The sequence below is a fragment of the Ochotona curzoniae genome, unplaced genomic scaffold (assembly GCF_017591425.1).
Source record: "Ochotona curzoniae isolate NIBS_2020 unplaced genomic scaffold, NIBS_Ocur_1.0 contig_2723, whole genome shotgun sequence".
NCBI classification, from domain to species: Eukaryota; Metazoa; Chordata; class Mammalia; order Lagomorpha; family Ochotonidae; genus Ochotona; species Ochotona curzoniae.
Genome location: NW_024465573.1, coordinates 15,651,129 through 15,675,722, shown reverse-complemented (window position 1 = coordinate 15,675,722; position 24,594 = coordinate 15,651,129). Strand labels below are relative to the sequence as shown.

Here is a 24,594-nt window from a genome sequence, read left to right as displayed (position 1 = left end):
TAAAATCTGTCTCTTGTTTCTATCTTATTTAACTTCATGTGTTTTTCAGAGTATTTTTACATTGCACATACATCAGAAAAAACAATTTTTTATCCTTTGTTAAAATTAGAAGGTTTTGGGCCCAGCGCGATAGCCTAGCAGCTGAAGTCCTCACCTTGAACTCGCCAGGATCTCATATGGGCGCTGGTTCTAATCCTGGCAGCCCCACTTCCCATCCAGCTCCCTGCACAGGACCTGCCGTTGCAGTCACTTGGAGAGTGAATCATCATACAGAAGATCTTCCTCTCTGTCTCTCCTCCTCTCTGTATATGTGACTTTCCAATAAAAATAAATGGATCTTTAAAAAAAATTAGAAGGTTTTTGTGGCTGAATAATATTTCCTTGTATGGATATACTACTTTTTCTTTATCTAATCATAGTCATTTGAGCTGCTTCCAGTTGGGGGCCGTTAACAATAATTCTTCTCAAATATAAATGCTTATATACCAATTTTTGAATAGATGTATATTTTAAATTTGTGTGTGTGTGTGTGTGTGTGTGTATAACAATAAATAGAGTTAGAACTAATGGGCCTTACTGACTGGATACAAAGTAGCTGCAGTACCAACAATTTTTCTACATCCTTACTAACACTTTTTTTTTTAATATCTACCTTAACATTAAAAAAAAATTATTTGAAAGGCATGGGTAACAGACAAAGGGGAAAACACAGAGAGATGTTTCATCTGTTGGTTCACTCTGCAAATGGCTGCAAGAATCAGGCTGAGTCATACCAAAGCAGGGAGGCTGGAATTCTGTGCAGGACTTCTGCATGGCGGGCAGCAGCCCAAACACCTGGACCACCTTCTGCTGCTTTCCCAGGCACATAAACAGGAAGCTAGATTGAAAACAAAGCATGACATGAACTGGAATCCATAGGGGATGCCAGCATTGAGCAGCTTAATCCACTGCACCACAATACAGGATCCCACTTCGTAAATTTTAACTAGCCTAGTGAGGATGAAGAAGTATCCCAAGTGGGGTTAACCCACTAATCTTTTGTTATTATTATTACTTATTATTTTTTATTACAAAGTCAGATATACAGAGAGGAGGAGATACATAGGGGAAGATCTTCCATCCAAGTGAGCGCAATGGCCGGTGATGTGCAGATCCGAAGCTGGAAACCAGGAACTTCTTCTTCTGGGTCTCCCACACGGATGCAGGGTCCCAAAGCTTTGGGCCGTCCTCAACTGCTTTCCCAGGCCACAAGCAGGGAGCTGGATGGGAACTGGAGCTTCCGGGATTAAAACCAGCGCCCATATGGGATCCCAGGCGTACAAGGCGAGGACTTTAGCCGCTAGGCCACGCTGCCGTGCCCAACCCACTGATGTTAATTAAAATCCCTACTGGCCAACTCCAAAACAGGTTCATTGGAGAATTTGCTTCTAAAATGATTTTTCTATTAGGTGATAATTAGTTGCTCTGTCTTCACAGACTTCACAGGCTCTGTGTATAAGAGAAGCACCAAGGCACAAGATGATATTATCTGACATGAGGGGGCCATAATCCACCTTTTGGGAGTCTGACAGTTGTAACCCAATTAGGAAATGAGCTGGGTTAAACTGAGTTGCAGGTTTCACAAGAATCAGGTGATGTCGGGTGTACCACTCAGTCTACAGAATGTTCCTCCTGGGCTTCCAGTCGAGAGCCCAGGGACTTTTTGCTACTCTACTACTGTGGGACCTCCAAAAGCGTACTGCCACTGGCCGATCCCGATCTTCTCTCATTTCTCTTTCAATTATTTTGCCAGCTCTTTGATAACATTAAAATTACTGTTTCCTAACATTTTTTTTTAATTTTCTCATCTATGTAGTTTTAGAAAGGCAGGCTTACAGAGACAGAGGAGAGGAGAGGGGGCGGAGAGAGAGAGAGAGATGGAGAGAGAGAGAGAGATATCTTCCAACTGCTGGTTCAAAGCCCCAAAATGTCTGCAGAGACCAGAACTGGGCCAGTATGAAGCCAGGAGCCTGAAACTTCTTCCAGGTCTGCCACATGGAGACAGGGGCCCAAGAACTTGGGCCATTTTTTGCTACTTTCTCAGGCACATTAACTGGGAGTTAGATTAGAAGTAGAGCAACTATGAGTCAAACCAGTTTTCATATGGGATACTGACACCATAGATGGAAGCTTAACCCACTACATCATGGTGCCAGCCGCCTGTTCCCTAATTTTTCTAATTGTTTTCAATGGAAGCACTTGCATACTATAACCTACTCTAGTCCTCCAGATAAGTTAGTCTACTAAATGGAGTTTGTTCTTAGAAAATCATGTCTTCTACCTCTAACAACCATAACATTTGCCTGCATTCCCCTGTTTTGATCAGCAACTGAAACTCATTTCACTCCACAGTGTTTGTACTTTATTTTTGGCCTAAGAAAGGAAATCATGATTTTAGGAGCAAAAAAATCAAAGAAAATCAGCAACCTTAACTTCTGGGAATTTATTTTTTTGGATATAGTGCTATCCATGTAAAACAAGAAATGGATCATATTACTGTTTCTTTGTTCATGTTCTGTTTTCTGCTCATATTAAAGCATGAAGAAAAAAATGTATTACCATTTATTCAAAAGACATGAGAGAGAGGAGTGACGTGGTACGTGTGTATGTGTGTGTAGGGGTAGAGGGATCTTTAATAACACTGGTTCACTCCTCAAATGGCCTCAGCAGTTAGGGTCTGGGCCAGGCCAAAACCAGGAGCCATGAACTCCATCCTAGTCTCCCACATGGGTGGCAGGAACCCAAGTATTTGGATCTTCATGTGCCTTCTCAGGTGCATTAGCAGGAAGCTGCACTGGAATAGTGCATTAGGGACTTGCATAGGCTCTCTGATATGAGAGGCTGACACTGGAAGTAACACTTTAAGCCACCATGGAGAATGCTGGTTCCTAAGAAAATCTAGAAGTAAAGGCATCATTCATTTTCTGCATTTTTCCACTTGATCGAGATGTGTAGGAGGCATGACATCTCATCAGATTCCTGAAGGTCCTGATACTTTGTGATTCCTTGGCAATGAAGGCTCCTTACTTGTGACTTGTGAATAGAAGAGTCCAAACCTGAGGATTATTTCCTTAAGGAAGGCCTTCAGCTCTTTATAGGATTTTGTTTTATTTGGGGAATTTTCCACCCATCCTATAAACGTGTTTCCTAAAACCAAGAAGTGTTTGAGGTTTTCAGTTGCCTTTGGCATTATGAGAAAAGTATTTGCCAGTCTTCTGGTGCAGTTCCTCTGCCCTTGAACTGTCCTAATGATAATCCAGTCTTTTCATTGTGTTTTGCACAGACCACATGCTTTGGGGTTCTCTTGGGATTGTTTTTCTCACATTTGGCCCGATTATTTACTCCTCCATTGTAGAGTGGCATCCTGATCATAGTGAGTAGTCTTATTTTGATTAATCTCCTTTTTTGTAATATTCTCTGGTATTAAGATGAGTCACTGTTTGGCCTTCTTTGACCCTTTGGGGCTTACACTGAGTCATCTATTTTACTATTTGGTCTAATTTAGTAGTTCCATTAGCTATTGGGTTCTCAGCCATGCAGCACACACTGGTCACTTCTTTGGCCTTAGGACCAAGCATTACTTTGCATGCTTGCTTCCCTTTCACCTGCTATTGAGAGACTTCCCTTCTTTCCACATGGCTCCCTGAGCATGACTACTGAACATCATACTTTTTTTTTTTAAAAAAAAAGACTTTTTTTATTGCAAAGTCAGATATACAGAGAGCCGGTGAAATAGAGAGGAAAATCTTCCATCTGATGATTCACACCTCAAGTGGTCACAATGGCTGGAGCTGAGCCAATCTGAAGCAGGAGCCAGGAGCTTCTTCCAGGTCTCCCACACAGGTGCAGGGTCCCAAAGCTTTGGGCCATCGACTGCTTTCCCAGGCCACAAGCAACGAGCAGAATGGGAAGCGGGGCTGCCGAGGATTAAAACCGGCGCCCATATGGGATCCCGGGTGTGCAAGGTGAGGAGGTTAACCACTACACTAATGTGCCAGGCCCGAAAAATCATACCTTCATAGTTGGTATTCATGGTTACCTTGTTGTTGGTTCTCAGCTGCAAGGGACATGTAAGTGCAATTAAGTAGATTTTTGGGGTCTAGTCCCAGGGAGGAGAGCTATAGCTTCAGGAATCTCCTGGATTTGTAAGCCCTGCATGCCAAGCTGATGTTCTCCACATTCCATGAAGCTGCTCCCAAGAGTGAACATTTCCAAATATGGATCCTTAAAGTTAAGGGACCAGGGAAATCAATCATGTCAGTTTGGCCCATGCCCACATGAGAACCCAGAAGAAAGCCCTGACTTCTTGGTTTGATCCTGCCCAGCTCCAGCCATTGCAGTCATTCGGTTAGTGAATCAGTGGATGGAACATCTCCACCTTTCTCTCTAACTTTACCTTTTAAATGAGTAAAGTAAATCTTACAAAGTAAAGCAAACCTAAGCAAAGCAAAACAAAACAAAACACCAGATACAAGAATTGAATGAAAAAAATTTTACATAGACAACTAGGTAGTGGGGCTGGTGCTGTGGTATAGTGGAGTAAACCACTATCTGCAATGCTGGCATCTCATATGAGCCCTGGTTTGAATCCTGGCTCCTCCATTTCTGATCTGTCTCTTACTAGCTTGCCTACAATAGCAGCACAATGCCTGAGGATTTGGGACCCTGAACCTACATCAAAGCACTGGATGAAGCTTCTGACTTCTGGCTTTGGTCTAGCTGTGTTTGCTGTTGCAGCCATTTGGACAGTAAACTGGTAAAAGAGAGATCTCTTTCCCTCTTTCTCTCTCCATCACAACTCCACTTTTCAAATAAATAAATAAATAAATAAATAAGTTTGCAATGAGGGGCTCATGCTGTGGCTCAACATACTAATTCTGTTAGTGCCAGCATGCTACATGGGCACTGGTTCATGTCTCAGGCTGCTCTGCTTCCTATCCAGCTCCCTGCTTATGGCCTCGGAAAACAGAGGAGGATGGGCCAAAGCCTTGGGATCCTGCATCCATGTGGGAGACCTGGACGAGACTCTTGGTTCGGATCGGTTCAGCTCTGGCCATTGCAGCCTTTGGAGAGTGGTAGAAGATACCTCTCTTCTTTTTCTCTTTTATATGTCTTTCAAATAAAAGTAAATGAATCTTCACTTGATCTTAGCCAAAAAGCCGAGAAGCTATAAATAAAAGTAAATGAATCATAAAAATGGAGTTTGCATCGAACTTATGTGATTCTATTTACATAAAAACCCAGGACAAAACTAATCTGCGATGAAATGATTAGATCAAGGGCTGTCTGATGAAAGAAATGGGCACGACACAATTCTATAGTGATGGAAATGTTAAACATTATGGCATCTGTCAAAACTTAGTCTATTTTCCGACAGACTCGAATCAGCATTAGACAATAGTAAAATTACAAAGACATACGGGGGAATCAAGAGCAATCCTGACAACTTCTTAACAGGAGGTCATATGCACAAATTAGGGTGGGGGACCCCAGAGTAGAGTAGGTGGACAGGAGGAGGCTTATATCCCGACCCTGGAGACTCCTGGATCCTCACCAAGGACTATCAGTATGGGCAACAAGGACTACATCCCAACTACCAAGGAGACCACGGGGAATTGGAGTGCCTTTGGAGGCTAAGAACTCTGAGGTCACCCACCCCCGTTTGGATCTACCACATGGGATGGAAGAAGCCCAAATCCTTCCTCACAGGATCCAAGGTCATCAAAACAACAGCCAGGAGACCTGAGCAGTCCACACAAACAGAAGAACAGTAAGTTTCCTTCGAGACTAGGGAGAAGAGCTTTCTCTGGTCCTTACTTAGCTCCAACTTTGGATCCCCACCCTCTCTTACAATGACCATCAAGGTCGCTCCGGAGCCCCCCACCGCAAAACACACACACACACACACACACACACACACACATTAGAATAGATAGACAGAGAACAACAAGGAAAGCTTAGAACCAGACAGGAAACAGTCTGCGTGGATTCACACACACCTTACTAGGTAGGACACAAAGATTAGTTACTCCTCACTAAGGTATTGAAGATTTCTCTGTACACCCCTCCTAAAACTTTTTTGTACTCCAACTGTTGACAGATGCCTTGTTAGAGTTATAAGCCAGCTTAGACTATCCCAAAATCCTCCAAGTTCAGCACAATTATGCTTCAACACTATAAACTTCTAAAGTGAAAAAGACACAAGACAGCTGAATAGACCCTATAGGCATTTTAAGGTGTATAGCAGCCGGTTCTCTGTAGAAACTAAAATTGAAATGTCAATGAGTTAGTCACAGGATGTAGTTAAGAACTTGTATTTTTTAACATATTGGTTACTCTATATCATGTCAATTAATTCCATAATGTTGCAAATTGATGTTGATGTTATGTTAGGGCTTTTAATTGATCAGCATGATATTCTGCCAGCTCTGCCTTCAGACCAGAGATGGTCTCCTCAAGAAACCATTGAATTTATATGGACACTAAGATGCTGGACTCTATGCCTGCAATGAAAGAATCTTGACTGAATTTGAACTGTAATACTGCACCAAGGCGGAGGACTTCACCATGGGGTGAGGGTATGGGAGGGGTTGGGGGAATCCCAGAGCCTATGAAAACAGTGTCACATAATGCAATATAATCAATAAAATAATACTGCTAATAATAATAAATTTTTTAAAAGATTAAAAAAAACGTAGTCTATTTTCACTGAACACTTATGTATATGACTACATAAAAATTCTCCTCAAAACATAACCATGAAAACCAATCAACGTCTGCATGCTGAAGTACTCAAGGAATAAAGGTTATGAATGTCTACAACTTCTAGAAATGAATTTTAAAACTTGACTGATGAATAACACTTTTCCCTTGGTTTATGAAAAGGACTAGTTCTAGCACTCCCCCTCTACCCAGATACAAACTGAGGATGTGCAAGGCCAAATGCAAAATGGCAGCATGTACCCTATGTGCATCTTCCCACACACTTACTGCCGTTTACACACTTGTTGCAGTGTTTGGGGAATAATGACATGAAAACAAATCTTCACACATTCGGGACAAAAAAATATCCCAATATTTTCAATTGTGGTTGGTTGAATCTAGGAAATGCACCTTATGGATGGATGAAGAAGGCCAACTATCCAGAGGGATACATGTTTAAAAAAATAATTACAGCAACATTGTTATAACTGAAAATATTCATACAAAATGCTTGAGAAGAAGGGATATTTCTAAGTATTCATGAGATGAGATTGTTAAGACAGTAGAATAACGTGTTTCATACATTTCGAAATTTACACCAGAGTACTATTACAGCCTTCTAGACTAAGTCAGCCACGCTGCAGGTGTCTTCGATCACTCAAGCAGGTTATACAGCTCAGCAGTAGAGAAAGAAATCCAAACCACTTTTTCCTTATCGGAAAATGGTATTTTTTTCAAATATTGTTAACAATAAATTTTCAAATATTGTTAACAATAAAAATTTCTTTGCAACAGTAATTCCAATTTCTTTTATTAGCTTTTATTGCTACTTGTATTATTGTAACTTTCAATAATTACCATCTTAATATTTAAATTTTCTATATATTGTGATTAGCACAAGCAAATTCTTCCTATAAACAATTTTTCAAATGATAACTTAAAATTTACATTAAGGGCCCGGCGCGGTGGCGCAAGTGGTTAAGGTCCTCGCCTAGCACGCCCGGGATCCCATATGGGCGCCGGTTCTAATCCCGGCAGCCCCGCTTCCCTTCCAGCTCCCTGCCTGTGGCCTGGGAAAGCAGTCGAGGACGGCCCAAGGCTTTGGGACCCTGCACCTGCGTGGGAGACCCGGAAGAGGCTCCTGGCTTCGGATCGGCATAGTATCGGCCCGTTGCGCTCACTTGGGGAGTAAATCATCGGATGGAAGATCTTCCTCTCTGTCTCTCCTCTCTGTATATCCGCCTTTCCAATGAGAAAATAATAAAAATAAATCTTAAAAAAAAAAAAAAAATTTACATTAAAATTGACTTCCCCTTTTTTTTTTAAAGACTTATTTTTCTTGGAAAGGTAGATTTACAGAGAGAAGGCAAGACAGAGAAAAAGATCCTCCATCTGTTGGTTTACTTCACAAGTGGCTGCAATGGCCAGAGCTGAGCTAATCCGAAGCCAGGAGCCTCTTCTGGGTCTCACTTGCGGCTCCAGGATCCTAAGGCTTTGGGCCATCCTCAACTGCTTTCCCAAGCCACAGGCAGGGATTTGGATGTGAAGTGGAGCAGCTGGGAAAGGAACTGGCATCCATATGGGATCCTGGTGCATTCAAGGCAAGGATTTAGCCACTAGGCCATAGCACCGGGCCCAATTTCCCTTTCTTATAACACTGATGAACTGAGACATCTTCTATAGCTTTTACACTTGAAACAATTTTCTTTATCATAAAAGTAATTTAACACAAAACTACATTAAAAAAATCTTAATAGCCAAAGACAGTAAAATTCATAACAACAATTAGAGCTAAAACAAGACTAAAAGAGTAACAGGGAACCCTGCACACCTAGCACATAAAACATTTTGAAAATTTTAAGTATTTTAAAATATGGTTATAAAAAGCTTACCCTTTCTGCTTCAAAGGTAATTCAAGTTTAAAAATAGTAGCATCATTAACAACTGCTTTATATGCCTGCAAAACAATTTGAAATACTTATTTTTAGTATTCAAAATACAATTACAGAGATAAATCATGGCATCTCCAAAATATACATATCCATTTTCCCTTCTCTATTGTTTTTGTAGTTTTATAACAAAAACATCATCTGTTTCTTTTACATCTCCAAAGTTATCTTCTGGTTTTGCCCCCTTTAGCTAATACTGCAATTCTGTCCCTCACTTGAGCTAAGTTTCAGAAAAGTGAATACAACACACACTGTCTCCAGGTTTCTGCCTGCATTCTACCGGAACCACCCTCATAAGGTTTTCACACCACTACTCGCCAAACTTCTTTTTACCGAAGCCACTCACAACCTCAGCATGCTGAAGTCCATGCTGAATCCTTACCAGCAGCAGCACCTGTAAAACACCAGCCTCTCCTGTGGGAACTTCCCGTTTGTTTTCTAGCATCCAGGTTCTGTTGGACATGTATTTTTCCTCTCTCCTCATGCAGGATAGCACCTCACCTTAACCACAGATACAGGTGAGTACAAGCTGACACACTGATTTTTCCAGGCCCATTTCCTCTCAGACTCTATACCACTATACGGATGTTTAACACATATTTAAGTCAATTTATTCAAAGCTCTAGTTCTGATCCTACTTCATCTAAAAACCTTTCCCTACAACCTTTCTCACTGCATCAAACATACTCTTCTAATTGATTAGAAACAAATCTCAATGTCTTAAAAAAAAAAAGATTTATTGATTAATTTGAAAGGGACAACTAAAGGGAGAAATAAAAAACAGAGGAGAGAGAGAGAGAGATTGATCTCCATGTATTGGTTCACTAACCAAATAGCTACAATGTGGGTGGAACGGTCCAAGCAGTTTGGCCATCTCCCACTGCTTTCCTATTAGCAGGGAGCTGGATCCCAGGGAGAGCAACCAGGACTCATATTCCAATATAGAGTGCCAGCATCTAGGTCTCAAGCACCAGCTTAATGTCTGTCATGATGCCAGCCCCTTACTGGCATTTTTAACAATAATTTTCTGTACCTGATTCATTAGCAAATGTGGAACTCTATTCACATATTATCAGAATCCCAGGAATCCCTCCTACTAAGCATGTACTATCCCCAAACCAAAATGACCACCGTACGAGGTTTTCTGTACTCCTGCTTCACTGCAGCATTATTCCCAGTAGCTAGGGTATAGAAACATCATTAGCACCCATCTGTAGGAGGATGGACAGATAAAGAAACTGTGCTCTGTATGTGCGCTAGAATAAAAACGGTGATCTTGCCACTTGCTACAGAATGGATAAACCCACAGGGCACTATGCTAACTGAAGTAGGTATGACATAGAAAGGAAAATATTACATTATTGCCCTGACTGACAAACTTAAAAAATATTCAAACATACAAAGAAAACAAAAACAGCTGTTATTAGGGATAGGGAAAGAAATGTCAGAAAGAGGATAGGAGCTCTCACTGGGTTGGTTAGGAAAGTGGTCAGCCAAACCTTCCACATTTAGTGGCTGCTGTCACTTTTATCTTTTAATTCTAAGCCATACAGTTAGTACAACAGACACTGTCAAACCTCTCTCATCCCCTCCGGCTTCTCTCACTATTCATATCAATATCTGTACCTAACAATGCGCTTTCTAAGACTGCACATACAAGCTGCCTATACTTCTGGCAGGCTAGGGATGTGAAGGAATCATTACCTCATAAGAGGGATACTTTTAAGCAGTGTTTTTAATACTGTTAGGAATAAGCTACAGCAGCTAACCATAGTCAACACCTCACTCTGTTTGCTACCATCCTTTCTCTTTACACCACCTTGCCTTCCTACACACGTTCCTCTCATTTTCAAAACTAGTTATATATTCAGGGGCCCAGTGTGGTAGCCTAGCAGCTAAAGTCGCATTGGAATCCCATATGGGCACCAGTTCTAATCCCAGTGGCCCCACTTTCCTGCCAGCTCACTGCCTGTGTCTTGGGAAAGCAGTCGAGGACGGCCCAAAGACTTAGGACCCTGCACCCACATGGGAGACCCAGAAGAGGCTCCGGTCTCCTGGCTTCGGATTGGCACAGCTCTGGCCATTGCTGTCACTTGGGGAGTGCATCATCGGATGGAAGATCTTCCTCTCTGTCTCTCCTCCTGTTTGTATATCTGACTTTCTGATAAAAATAAAATAAAAAAATAAATCTTTAAAAACAAAACAAAACAAAAAAACAAAAACAAAAACAAAACAAATTCCTTACATCACAGCTCACAGTCTTACATGATGTGGCCTTCTGTGTCCTATTTATTCCCTACTCTCTCCCCCTCTCACTCATCCACTCTGGCCACAGTGGTCTCTTCTCCTATTCTTGGAACACTTGCTAAGTGTATTCCAGTCAGAGAGACTTTACAGCCATTGCTTCCTTCTGGGGGAACACTCTGACTTAGACACCATTAGCAATTCTGACTGAAACGTCACCTCAGTGAGGCTCCTGCAGAGTACTCTGTTTAAGACCTCAAATGATCCCACCACCTCCACATTCCCTTGACCGCTTTCCTATTTACTTACTTTAAAATGGACCAAAACCAAGAGGGGAAAAAAAAAACTAATGGATAAAGTTGTCTTTTCAGTGTCATTAAAACAAAACAAAACAACCACTCACTTGGGAAGTAATTAAGGGTAGTTGAAGAAACAAAAACAGTAAATTTTTCCTAAAAAGATGAAATCATTTGTGAGGCAGACTGACAGAAAGCAGGGAGAGACAGAGAGAAGGACAGTTTCCATTCTCTGGCTCTCTTCCCAATTGGCTATAAGGGCTACAAGAGCTGGGCTGGGCCAGATGGAATCAGGAGCCAGGGACTCCCTCAGGGTCTGCAGGTGCTGAGGGCATCTGCCACTGCCTTCCCAAGTGCATTAGGAGGCAGATGGGCTGAAGTGGGACAGCTGGGATTCAAACCAGCACTCTGATTCACCGACAGCAACTTAACTTGCTGCACTACAACATGGGCCCCTAACAGTAATTTCTTGTGACAGCTTTATGACATTTAAAAAGACACAACTTTATGGACAAACAGCGTTTCTTTATCATTGTTACATCCTGGTTCTGATATGAAAAGTCTGTATGCAGTGCATACATAGGTGGGTGGGGAATCCATCAAATTCCAGGGAAGTACACTTCAAGCTGGGATTTAAAGGAATGATGAATAGGAATTCAATAATCCTAATATTCAAAGACAAACAAAAATTCTTGGAAAAATAAAGAAAACAACTTCTAGATAAATTCTAGTTTACAGAACACTCATTGCTTACAAAAACGCAAGTCTAATAAATCAAATGTAATATATACAGCTGTTCTCCACTGTTGAAAAAATTAGAGCTTCTAAGTTGTTTCAGATTTAATAGCAAAATAGTGTATATCATGTACTAAAAGTAAATTATGATAGCAACACTTCAAACACAAAGTGTTAATATTTAGAAGTATATACCTTATCTCTTGCAGTAAGAAATCGTGGATCATCTTGAAAAGCTTCTTTGACGAGTTTACTAAATCTATTAAATAGAGTAAGTAACTGCTCAACATATTTTTCAGAGTCCTAGAAACAAAATGTTTTATATTTGAGTTTCTAAAAGGAAAACAATCACATCAAAAAGCAAAAATATATAACTTATAAAAGAATTTTTTCTTGAAAGAAAAGATGCTTGAACATCACTTGCTCTTCCAGTTAGTAATGTAAATACCCAGGTACACACTTTAAATAACCTTGATATATATTTACTATTGCCATTGAAGAGAACTTACAGTAGTGATAGTTTCAGCAGCTGCTACCATATCTGCCAGGCCAGCACTAATGATATGTTCCTCCAAGTCTTTCAACATTGGCTCTATTCCATTAGGAACTTTGTCCATCAACGAAAACATTAAATGTAACTCTGAAAAGACAGAATACATCCATATAATCATTTCATTCACTATCATAAAATACCTGTGGTAGTAAGAGTTTAGAGAATCGAATAGTGTTACCAGCATTCTGTGTGTACCGTTGGTTAAGGAACTGCTATGGTGAGCAAAGCCCTGCTCTGCCTTCTCTGTGTATTCAAACTTAAAACAAAATTAGATCTAACTGAAAATGATCAGATACTATAAAACGAACACCCCTAAAAAGGAAGTCATTTCACCTCATATGTGATGAAGTATTTTTTATTTGAAGTCTATCAGTTTACACAGAACATTAGTACATTTCATAAGGTACTTGTAATACTAGGTAGATAGCTGCATCATTAAAGGTTAAAAAAAAATCACAAATGACGACTATAAACAATCGAGAATTTAAATGATAAAAATGTATTAATTAAGCAATTTTCAATTTACTGAGCACTTTTTCATGTTACACCATTTAACTGACCTTCACAAAAACCCTACCTATTTGAAAACAAATATTTTCAAAGGGAGTCCAAAACAGATCAGATGTAAATCATCTTAAATTGGCATAGAGAATTTAAATATTTCATTCATGGAAATAAATAGCTTCCTTTTCACCATAATTTTTCCTTTTACAAAAGTGAGTACATTTAGCAAATCAAAATATGCACTGTAAATTCAACTAGAGATTAAATGGAACTTTGTAGTTAGACACAATTAAATCACAATAATACATTCAGATGTTAAAAGTGGTTATCTCAGAGATAAAAGGACATAAGAGATTTTTTTCTTTTGCCATGTATTATCTTTCAAAACATAACTTTATTAAGAGAATTTTAGGTGGCAAAACAAAAAATACTTTAGAAATCTTAGACTGATCTGTCAATGTAATCACAGACTAGAAAAATAAAGATGGCATGAGGACAGAAAAAAAATAGCCAATACTGATTTTATCAGATGTGAGGCTTTATGTCAAGACTTTCTCACTGAGAAAAAATTTCAAATTATAAAGCACTTTTGGGGGAGTTGGATGGAAATAACACAGAGAATTGTATCACTTCTTAAAAATATTTGGTACAACATCCCACACACAAATCAAAAACCTAGTTCTTACAAATTAAAGTTAGCCCCTCTAAACACAAAATGTTATTTTTACCTGACAAAACAGAAATTCATCACACATACTCAGATATACATACAAGTATAAACATCTAAGGAAGAAAAAATTTAAGCTTGAAACCTAAGTGCTTTGGTATTATTCCATCACCTTCTTCAAACACAATTTACACAATTTATAAATATATCTAGACATAAAGGGACAATTCAACAGCAATTTATTAAGTGATTTTCTTCAGAGATAAAAAATACGGATAACATTGTATGCTTTTACCTACTTTCAGTTTCATTTCGTTTGATCATGCCTTGGCACTCTGCTAAGATAGTCTCTTTAAATGATGTCACCAGGGCATTTACACAGCATTCCATGAGCTGAAATGTACCAAAAAGTAGTCAAGAGGTTTGTAGCATAAGGTCTATACCATAAAAGGTCATAGGGTTTACAGCATAAATCTATTCCAATGTACAAAATGAAACCATATTGCTCAACAGAAAAAAATTAAGGCTACCGGAAGTAGTTTTTACTTACCTTTACTGCAGGATTACTGAAGATACACTCTACACTAGCCACCAAAGTCTATAAATATCTGCACATAAGGAAAAAGCTACGGAACTTAGCTTCTCTTCAGAAATTATAACAAACATCCTCAAGGAGGGAAGTAAAAAAACAAATCTATATATACAAAACCAAAATGAAAAACAAAACTTGGATTAATCCGTTCAATCTGGAGAGAATCGACATTGTAAATAGACTCTATACGTGTGAATGTATTCATTCAACAAACAATTACTGGATGCTGACTATGTGTGGGTATCAAAGAATGTTAAAGAGGCAAAGAAGAATGGGATATAACTTCTTCTCTGGAAGTGATCACTGTCTAATTTCTTTCTAGAAGAATGAAAAAGGTAAAAGTGGTAGGAAGACACAGATCAGAGAAGACTAGAAAGTTACAATGGAACTAGATTATAAAAGTAATCTCTAGTTTGAGAGTTTGTCCTATACATAAGGAAGTCTGAAACCAAGGATGTCTGAAACAGAATGAGCCCAGTGCCACAGTATATCACATTAAGTCTTCAGTTATACTGCCAGCCTCCCATAGGAGCCCCAGTTCAAAAACCAGCTACTCCACTTCTGATCCAGTTCCCTGCTAAAGGCCTGGGAAAACAGAAGAAGACCTAAGTACTTGGGCTCCTGTCCCATATAAAGACCCAGAAGTTTTTGGCTCCCGGCTTTGAAACCACCTAGCTACATATGGTCCACATGGCTGTTTGGAGAGTGAACCAGTGGATGGAAGAGCTGCACTTCCTTCTCTCTGTAACTGTGTATCAAATACAGCTGAGAGAGAATATATTCTTAGCGATATTCTTCCCTAGATTCACTCTAAAATATGAGAATACTTTTAAAGATTCATGAAAATGAAATTACGTTTAAACTGCTATAAAAAAGCTTGGAAATCCATGCAGTTTTCTCATAATACCTGTCTTGCACAAACTTTCCAAAGTACACTTTCATTCATGTGATGACCATAAAAGAGGGTGCGCAATGGCTCACGTGGGCTTGGTGCGGTAGCCAATTGGCTAAACCCTACCCTTGCATCTGCCAAGATCCCATATGGGTGCCAGTTCATGTCCCAGCTGCTCTACTTCCCATCCAGCTCCCTGCCTGTGGTCTGGGAAAGCAACAGAGGATGCCTCAAAGCCTTGGGACCCTGCACCTGTAGGGGAGACCAAGAAGTTCCTGGCTCTTGGCTTCAGAATGGTTCTGGCCATTGCAGTCACTTGGGGAGTGAACCAGCACATGGAAGATTTTTTTTTCTCTCTCTCTTCTCTGTAAATCTGCCTTTCTAATAATAAAAAAAATTAAGTATCAAAAAAAAAAGGGGTATGTGTGAAAGGGTTCATGTAAGATAGGCAAGGGTCTACTATTCTATGAGAACATCATTAAAATCCCCTAAATAGAGCAGATAATTTCCACATACCATGCCTGTTCTCACATGGAGAAAAATTACTCATTCTTCTCACTGGGTTTGTAGGTTTTGAGTACTAAAGCAAGGAGCATTAACACTGATACAACTCTTCTGAAAAAGATACCATCTACTTACAATGAAAGGAGGAAATTACATGAAGGGAAACAATTATATGTGCCTTCATGGAACCAACACAATACTATTCATTACTAAAACTAAATTTATCTAATGGAAATTTGTTATACTAGCCTTCTTACTTCTTAAAATATTTCATATTCCCTAAAAAATGTTTTATTCAATGGGCCTGGCGCCGTGGCCTAGCAGCTAAAGTCCTCGCCTTGAGCGCGTCAGTATCCCATGTGGGAGCTGGTTCTGATCCTGGCGACTCTGCTTCCCATCCAGCTCCCTGCTTGTGGCTGGGAAAGCAGTCGAGGACGGCCCAAAGCCTTGAGACCCTGCACCCGCATAGGAGACTTGGAAGAGGTTCCGGGTTCCCGGCTTCGGATCGGTGCAGTACTGGCTATTGCGCTCACTTGGGGAGTGAATCAGCAGATGGAAGATCTTCCTCTCTGTCTCTCCTCCTCTCTGTATGCCTGACTTTGCAATAAAAATAAATCTTTAAATAAATAAACTAAAAAGCTCTAGCCCCAATTGCAGAATACTTCCATTCTATAAAGGTTTTGCACAAATGAACCAACCTACTTTGTTGTTTTTAGTAAAAGGCAAAAGATTTTTTTGTAATATAACGAGAAACCATCTGAGACATCAACATTCTAAATGAATGCCACTTCAGTCCTGACTGTTCTACTTCCACTCCAGCTACCTGCTAATGTGTCTGTGAGGGCAGCAGAGGATGGCACAAATACTTGGGCCCTTGTCTTCCATGAAAAAAGGGTAGATGGAGCTCCAGGCTCCTGGATTCCGCCTCACTAATCCCGGTTGCTGCAGCCATCTGGAGAGTGAAGAAGATGGAAGATCTCTTTCTGTCACTCTACCTTTCAAAATAAATAAATAAATCTTAACAAAAAATTGACAATAGGTCAATTTAAATATGTGCAACCAATGAAGAACAAAGAGTAAGTGTAATCTGAGTATATTCCAACTGCCAGTGACTTGATCTGTTTTCTATTTCACTGAAACATTCACTTAAACTTTATGCTGTTTGATGGTAATACAAACTTTGCAGATTATAAAAATCTAGACAAGTACATTTCAAACTGTTGTGAAATGAGTTTTAATGGCTGTAATTAATTTATTTTATTAATGACACATAACAGGACAGAAAGTATCAGTACACATGACACATTCTGACCATGAATGTTATTTCATGAAATTGCTTTCAGAAAAAAAAAAAGAAATTAGTTTCAGATATATCCAAGTAAAAAAAGCGATAAAATAAAAAATATGTTTCTTACTGTGGGTTATAAAGAGTATGTAATGGAGTAAAATGAAAAGATAATAAAAAAAAAAAAACTGAGAATTTGCTAACCATTTAAATGAAAGGCATTAGATAAATAAAAGGAGGCTGAAATAGCGTCTAATATAAGAGGTTAAAAGGGGCCAGCATTGTGGCATAGTAGGTAAAAACTGCTGCCTGCAGTGCTGACGTGCCACACGGGCGCCAGTCGCGCCCTTCTTGTTCTGAGCCAGGTCCCTGTTAATGGCCTGGAAAAGCAGTGGAAGATGGCCCTGGTGTTTGGGGCCCTGTTACCCAGTGAGAAAACTAAAAGCAGCTCCTGGCTCCAGGTTTTGGCCTGGCCCAGTTCTAGTTAGTCCTGGGACCAGTAGATGGAAGATATCTTTTTGTCTTTCCCTCTCTGAAACTCTTTTACATAAATAAATAAATAAATAAATATTTTAAATTAATAACAGGTTATTATAACATTTTACTAAAACACTCAGTATTAGGCATTATGCTAAAAACTTTACATATATTATCTTATTTAATTCAAACAACAAATTTTCAATGCAGATATTCAATTTTATAGCACTCACAGGCTAAGAGGCTAAATAATCTGTAAATATTATAGTTGGTTCTTGGGCCTTGACTTGCTATGAGTCCAGGTAGGAGACTCCACAGCATCCAAATGTTCTCACTATAACAACAGATCATGTGTATATTAATAGCTATATATTCAGAACTAGGTTAATGGATTTTTTAAGAAAAGCTGTATACTGATTTGCATTTTTCCTTGATATATGGAAATAACACATATTTAGAATTATTTTGTGACATTTCTATATATATATATTTACAATGTGTTCAAGTGTTTGAAAGAATAGAGAAGTTCATATACTGACTGATTTTATAAATCCAGTTGGGGACATGTAACTACATACCTAAAAATATGTGCAAGCTTTATGTGGATACAAAACATGTATGTATACGTGCTCATATAATAAGAAGCTCAATCCCAATAAGAAATGATAATAAATGCATTGTCATAATAGTGTAAACTTCACAAGGAAAGACATTATGGTTTATCAACAGCTATGTAGTCACGGCCTTGGCCACAGAGCTTGATAAACAACAAAGAGCATGAGAATAAAAGGACATAGAGGAAGGCCACAGAAACCTGGGTTACTTCACTACCAGATAGGCAAATAAGAATATTTTAAATAATCTTTATAGGTATAAGAAAAGTAAGACATTACTAAGATGAATTCAAGGAAATAAAAAAAAATTATATTAGTTCTATCAATGAGGAAAGTCTTCCTTACTGAGATGGAGTGACCCTTGCTAACCAGTACTAAATTTGAAAAGTAGGTTATGGTCAAATATTAAAGGCCTTGAAAACTGGGGACAGGAAATGATGATACTCCACTATTTAAATAAAGTCATAAAATGATAAAAGCATTCTTTATAAAAGATTATCCTAAATTCACAAAAGAAGAAATACAAAGGGCCAATAAGAATAAACATGTCCAGCCTCTCTCACAACTTGTTTATCCTTCATTTTCTATTTGAAAGGTAGAAAGACCATGACAAAGATCTTCTGTTCTATGATTCATTCCCCAAAAACATGCAGCAGAAAGAGATAGCCCAGGATGAACACAGAACCTCTTGTAGGTCTCCCACATAGGTGATTACGGACTCAACCATGTGAACTATCACCTGCAGGCTGCCAGACTGCACGTAAGCAGGAGATTGGATTAGAAGAAGAAAAGCTCAGACTCCAATTCAGAACATGGGCATTCCAAGTAGTATATTAACTGTTGTGTCAAATGTTTGTCCTAATCAATTTTTAAAAACATATATTTTATTTATTTGAAAGGCAAGGCTACAGAGATGGAGAGGGGGACAATCTTCCGTCCATTGACCTACTCCTCAAATAGCCACAACAGCCAAGACTGGAGCCAGTCAAAGCCAGGAGCCACGAGGCTTTCTGGGTCTCCCACGTGAGTACTCAGGCCCAAGGACTAGGGCTATCCTCCCCCCAGACGCATTAGTGGGGAGCTGGACTGGAACCAGAACAGCCAGGACTCATGCCAGCATCGAACAGCTTTACCAACTATACCACAATTTGGGCCCTAACCCAAAGGCTTTTAAATGTACATTTTAAAACTTTTAAAATCTGTTACTGGGAAATTAACAAAAATCAATAAATACTAGATACGCAAAGATATGGGTAAATAAGCATACTAGTGGTACAATAGTTACTACAACATTGCTGAAAGTCATGCAGGTATTAGATACAATTTGTAAAAGGTTCATGTTCTTTGCTTAAACAAATTTTAATAGTCCATTCTAAGAGAATGCTAAATCTTAGAGACAATACATATGCATAAGCATGATATAAAGATATGTGGATATTTAAGGATATCCCAGGAAGCACTACATAAGAAACAAACCATAAACAATGACAGTGGCCATCATTACAGGATGGCATATTATATGATAGGTATATTATATAAATACATTAGGTATATATTAAATATATTAGGTATATAATAGCTATATATACAGGTGAGGTATATTATGCTATGTTATGCTATAATATAAAGTGTTTACAGTAAAATATACAATGTCATAAATTTCTTTTAAAATGTTATGGCAAAAAGGAGGAAGAGAAGGAAGTAATGGAAGAAAAAGGAAGAAAAGAACAGGCATGACAGAATGAAGATAATTGTTGAACTTGGAGGCGGAGTACAGAGTCTGGGATTCATTATATTATTTTCTCTACTTACGCAAATATTTGAAACTTCCATTACAAGGGTTTGAAAAAATAATAATGGTATACATCTCTCCTGCATATTGGAAACTTCTTCAGAAAACTATCTTATCTAAGCAAAAAGAAGAAAGGAAGATTGCTAGATAGGATTCTCTCCTTATTTCAAATAAGTTTTGTCCTAATAAGAGTCATGTCCTCACGTCTTCAAGGACAGAGATCATGCTATTCCTCTTTTATAGTTTTTCCCCATCACTTACCAAAGTACTATATAATACACAGCAGATCCTAAACATATTTGTTATTTGAAAAACACATGTGAAATTGAAAGGATAGTGATAAACCATCTCTCTCACCTTGTATTCCCCTTTCTGTCTCCTTTTGCTAGCTTCCGTGAAGAAAAAAACTTTTTGTCATGTGCCATCAACTCCTGCTTTTGTTTGCCTGAGATGAGCACAACTTCTAAATCCAAAGCAATCTCTCCCCAGAGGTCTGCAAGGTGAAATACTTTAACTATCAATATGCTTGATGTTCAACCTCCACTCTAGAAAGACCATAACCCTTCAAAGACAATGCCTACCACAAAAACACAGCAGCCACTCAGTAAGTTATTTGTTGAATGAATGAATCCACTGATCTCTAAAAATGGAAAATGAGATACGTAACCTAAATGATGCAAGTTTGCTTGCAGTGATATTGAATCAGCGTCATTAACTCTACTTTACTGACTTTCAGTAAAAAAAACAATATCAGTTCTAATTTTTATTTGTTTTACACCTGTTTGGAGAATCATTTACTTTACCTCCATGATAAAGCAAGTAATGGGGCCCAGTGCAATGCTTCATGGCTAAATCCTCACCTTGCAAGCACTAGGATTCAATATATGCAGCAGTTTGTATCTCAGCTGCTCCACTTCCCATCCAAGCTCCTTGCTTGTGGTCTGTGAAAGCAGTAGAGGATGGCCCAAGACTTTGGGACCCTTGTACCTACATTGGATAACTGGAAGAAGCTCCTGACTCCTGGTTCCAGATCAGCTCAGCCCTGGCCATTGCAGCCTTTTGGAAGTGAACCTATGGCTGGAAGCTCTTTCTGTCTCTTCTCTGTAAATCTGATCTGACTTTCCAATAAAAATAAATAAATCTTAAAAAAAAAATACATGAAACAAGTACTGAACTAAAAATCACTTTAAGGTTCCTCAGTGTGTCTACTGTATCAGTCTTAGGCTATTTACCAAATCAAGATACATTTTACATGCAGAAGGCTATTCTCAAAGTTTCTCTTAGCCCTTCTTAAGGTTCTAAAACTGTGATTAGTGGCCGTTGGCTCATTTCTAAACTGGTTCAACACACAACCTTCTATACAGAGTGATAACGAATGTGCTTCTCATGAGATTTTTGGATACCATCATTACCAAACTAAAATACTGAAGTTTCATAAGTACCTGTATTAATGTAAGTTATAACTTATAAACAATTACTTTCTCAGCTATGTTGTTTTTGTCAGTTTGCATATACAATTAAAGCAGTTTCTATTTTTCTTTAGTATCAAATTTTCTTCAAACCAGAATCCTAACAATACATGAACCTGGGAAAGCAGCAGAAGATGGCCCAAGTCCCTGCATCCAGGCACCCACGCGGAAGACCTGAAAGATGCTCTAGGCTCCTGGCTTTGGGCTGGCCCAGCCTTGGTCATTGCAGCCAATTGTGGGAATGAACCAATGTTCACCTCTGCTTCTCTGCAACTCTGCCACTCAAACAAATAAAACAAACCTTAAATAATAATAGTAATGAGATACCTTGCCATTTTTCCAAGGCTATGCTTGTGTCTTTGATAATATTTAGGAAGTTTTTCTGTTTAGAAGTTTCACCCATATCATGCTAATTTTTCCCAAGAATTGAATTTTCTTTCCAGCTAACACAAACAAATTTCCTTTGACATTACCTCCTTTAAATATAAGGCTACTTGTTTTTGTATATAACTGTAGCTCATGGAATTATTCATTTTCGAACATTACCACTTTTACCAGATATACAATCATAACATGTGTACCAAGTAAGTGTACTTTTTAGTTATGTCTCTCATGCCACAAATGTTGGTGAATTATGTGTGGGTGGGGCGAAGCCAGAGGAAACTCTGATGGAGGTCCACAGCAGTCGTGGTGTACAAACTGGTCATCTGACCTGGGTATAGGTGTGAAAGACTAATCGAGCCATCCAGTGAGCTGGTTTCCTCCGAGGTTTCCCTCAGGACAGCTGGCGTTGTTTTTTCTGGTAAAAGTGAATGACTAGATGTTTGGGGTTGAAACTTATGTCCCTCATTGATTAAACCTGTCTTATTTGTATTCTTTTTTTTTTCCTTTTAATATTTATTTGTTTAAATGTAGATTGCCACAGAGAAAGAGAGCTTCTTCCTATCAGTTCACTCCCCAAATGGCTAAAACAGGCCAAGCTAATGCCAGTAGCTCCATCCTTATCTTCTACATGAGCGACAGAGGTTCACACATTTGGGCCATCTCTGCTGCCTCCCAAGAGCATCAGATTATGGATCCAAAGTGGGGCATCAGGACTTAAACCAGTGGTCAGGGGATGACAGCATCATAGACTGCGCACTACAACATGCTCAGTTAATCTTTAACACAATGTTAAACAGTATAGATACAGTATGTGCAGGAATACGCGCTTATCTTGTTCATGACCTTAGTAAAAATTTCTCTAATGTTTCTCCATGAAATAAGGAAATGGCTCTAGAATTGACATGTAAACATTTCTTACAACATTATTAATGAATAGAGAAGTAATTATCATTTTTTTTAAACAGAGCTATTTTTACTTAAAAGAGAGGGAGAGAAAGAGGGGGAATCTCCATCCACTGATTCATACCCCAGTGACCACATGGCTAAGTAGGGCTGAGCCAGGCAGAACCCAAGAGCAGCATCTGGGTCTCCCATGTGGGTAGCAGGGATTCAAGCACTCAGGCACTTGACCCATATTCAGTTGCTTTTCCCAGGTTATTAGTAGGGAGTTGGATTGAAAGTGGAGTAGCTGGGACATGAACCAGCACCCATATGGGAAGCAGGCATTTCAGGCAGCTTTACTTGTATGCTCTCATGCCAGCCCCAAGTTCTTTCTTAACATAATAAAATGTACACATTATACCCAAAACCAACATGATGCTTAGTGGTAAACATTTAAAGGCATTCTTATAAAGGATGGGAAGAGTATTATTTAGTGTTTCTCTAGGATTATCTGCTAATGAATTAGTTCAACGGCAAATACAAAAAAGTAATGATATTAGAAAGAAACAAGCGTGATCACTGCAGAGAATGCAATAACATGTTTGCAATACCTGTGAGAATAAAATGTCTTACAAACAAATAACTCAATAAATAGGTTAGTCCTACATAAAAATTGTTTGAAATGTACACCTGGATTGTGGTATATCACATAACTGGATACCACCTAGGAAAGGTATATAATATTACACAGAATATAAATCCAGAAGTTTATTTGCAATGGTGCACAAAGAGCTAATCAGATTCAGAAGATTGATTCACACCAGGTAAACACAAAGTAAGTAAACACAAACCACAACCCATTGATTTTCAGAGGAAAACATTCATGTCAGAAATTTATACACTTTAATCTTAAGTTTTAGTGTGCATTATTATTTAGCTTCAGATGACAACAGTTAGTAGAATCTCCATATTTTATAATTATCCTCCATTAGTAAGATAGCTTGATACATGAGTACAGACTGGCACAGCATGTTCTGATGTATACTAATTCCTCAAAAACAGATTCTAAGGCAGTAAGTCTGTCCTGGTCGTTTTAGCATTGAAAGGATAATTTGTTACTAGCTACTCAAACAACACATACGTTTCATATTTTCTTCACATCGGATTGGAATCTGAGGGGCAGGCACTGTAGAGTAGTAAGTAAAGCCACCACCTGCATAACTAGCATCCTGTATGGGCACTGGTTTGTGTCCTGGCAGCTCCACTTCCAATCCAGCTCCCTGCTAATATTCTCAAAAACGGAAGAAACTCCTGGCTCCTGGCTTTGGCGGAGGCCAGGCCTGCGTATTACAGTCATCTGGGGAGTGAACCAGAAAACAAAAGACCTCTCTTCCTTTCCCTCTCTCCTCTGAATTCTTGCTTCAAATAATTAAACAAATTTTTACTTCCCCTCACATTATACCTCATTGTAACACATTATTTCTCCTTGGAAACAAAAATAGGAAATGAACAAATATTTAATAAATACCATGTTAAACTGTATACCTCACCTAAGGTATAAAATACAGTACTCTTCAGTAAGCTTTACATTTTTAATGTCTCCTTTGCTCCAGAAATTGTCACACCAACTATGTATGGTTACTGATATGAGGATGCTTCAAGAACATTATAGATACAAGATTAAAAGACTTTATTTGGATGCAAAAAGCAGGCACACAACAGGTCTTCAAAGCATTGACTGAAAATGTGTAACTTGAAAGAACTATGCATGGATTTCAAATTTTTCTGTGCAAAAATTTAAATTTACTTTTTAGCCAAAATTTTCCATGAACTTTAAAAAACGTTTTATTGCATACTTCAAAGGCCAAGCAAGAGAGACAGCAAGAAAGGGGGAGAAAGTGATGGATTTTACATCTGCTGGTTTGTACCAAACCCTGCCAACTGCCAGGGCTGAGTCAGGTTGAAGGAGGGAGCCTGGGACTCCACATGAGTCTTCCTCATAGTGGGAGAGACC

At 38.8% G+C, this 24,594-nt stretch overlaps 1 protein-coding gene across 1 annotated transcript in view; it reads right to left on the bottom strand.

Moving 5' to 3' along the window:
- The window catches only part of CUL5 (cullin 5), a 99,568-nt gene that overhangs the window by 17,896 nt on the left and 57,078 nt on the right, over positions 1–24,594 (bottom strand). Inside the window, exons 8-11 of the mRNA XM_040976887.1 lie at positions 13,989–14,082; positions 12,475–12,605; positions 12,161–12,268; positions 8,634–8,698 (exon numbers count right to left, since the gene is read on the bottom strand). Coding sequence (XP_040832821.1) covers positions 8,634–8,698; positions 12,161–12,268; positions 12,475–12,605; positions 13,989–14,082 — 398 coding nt within the window. The remainder of the gene's footprint in view (positions 1–8,633; positions 8,699–12,160; positions 12,269–12,474; positions 12,606–13,988; positions 14,083–24,594) is intronic.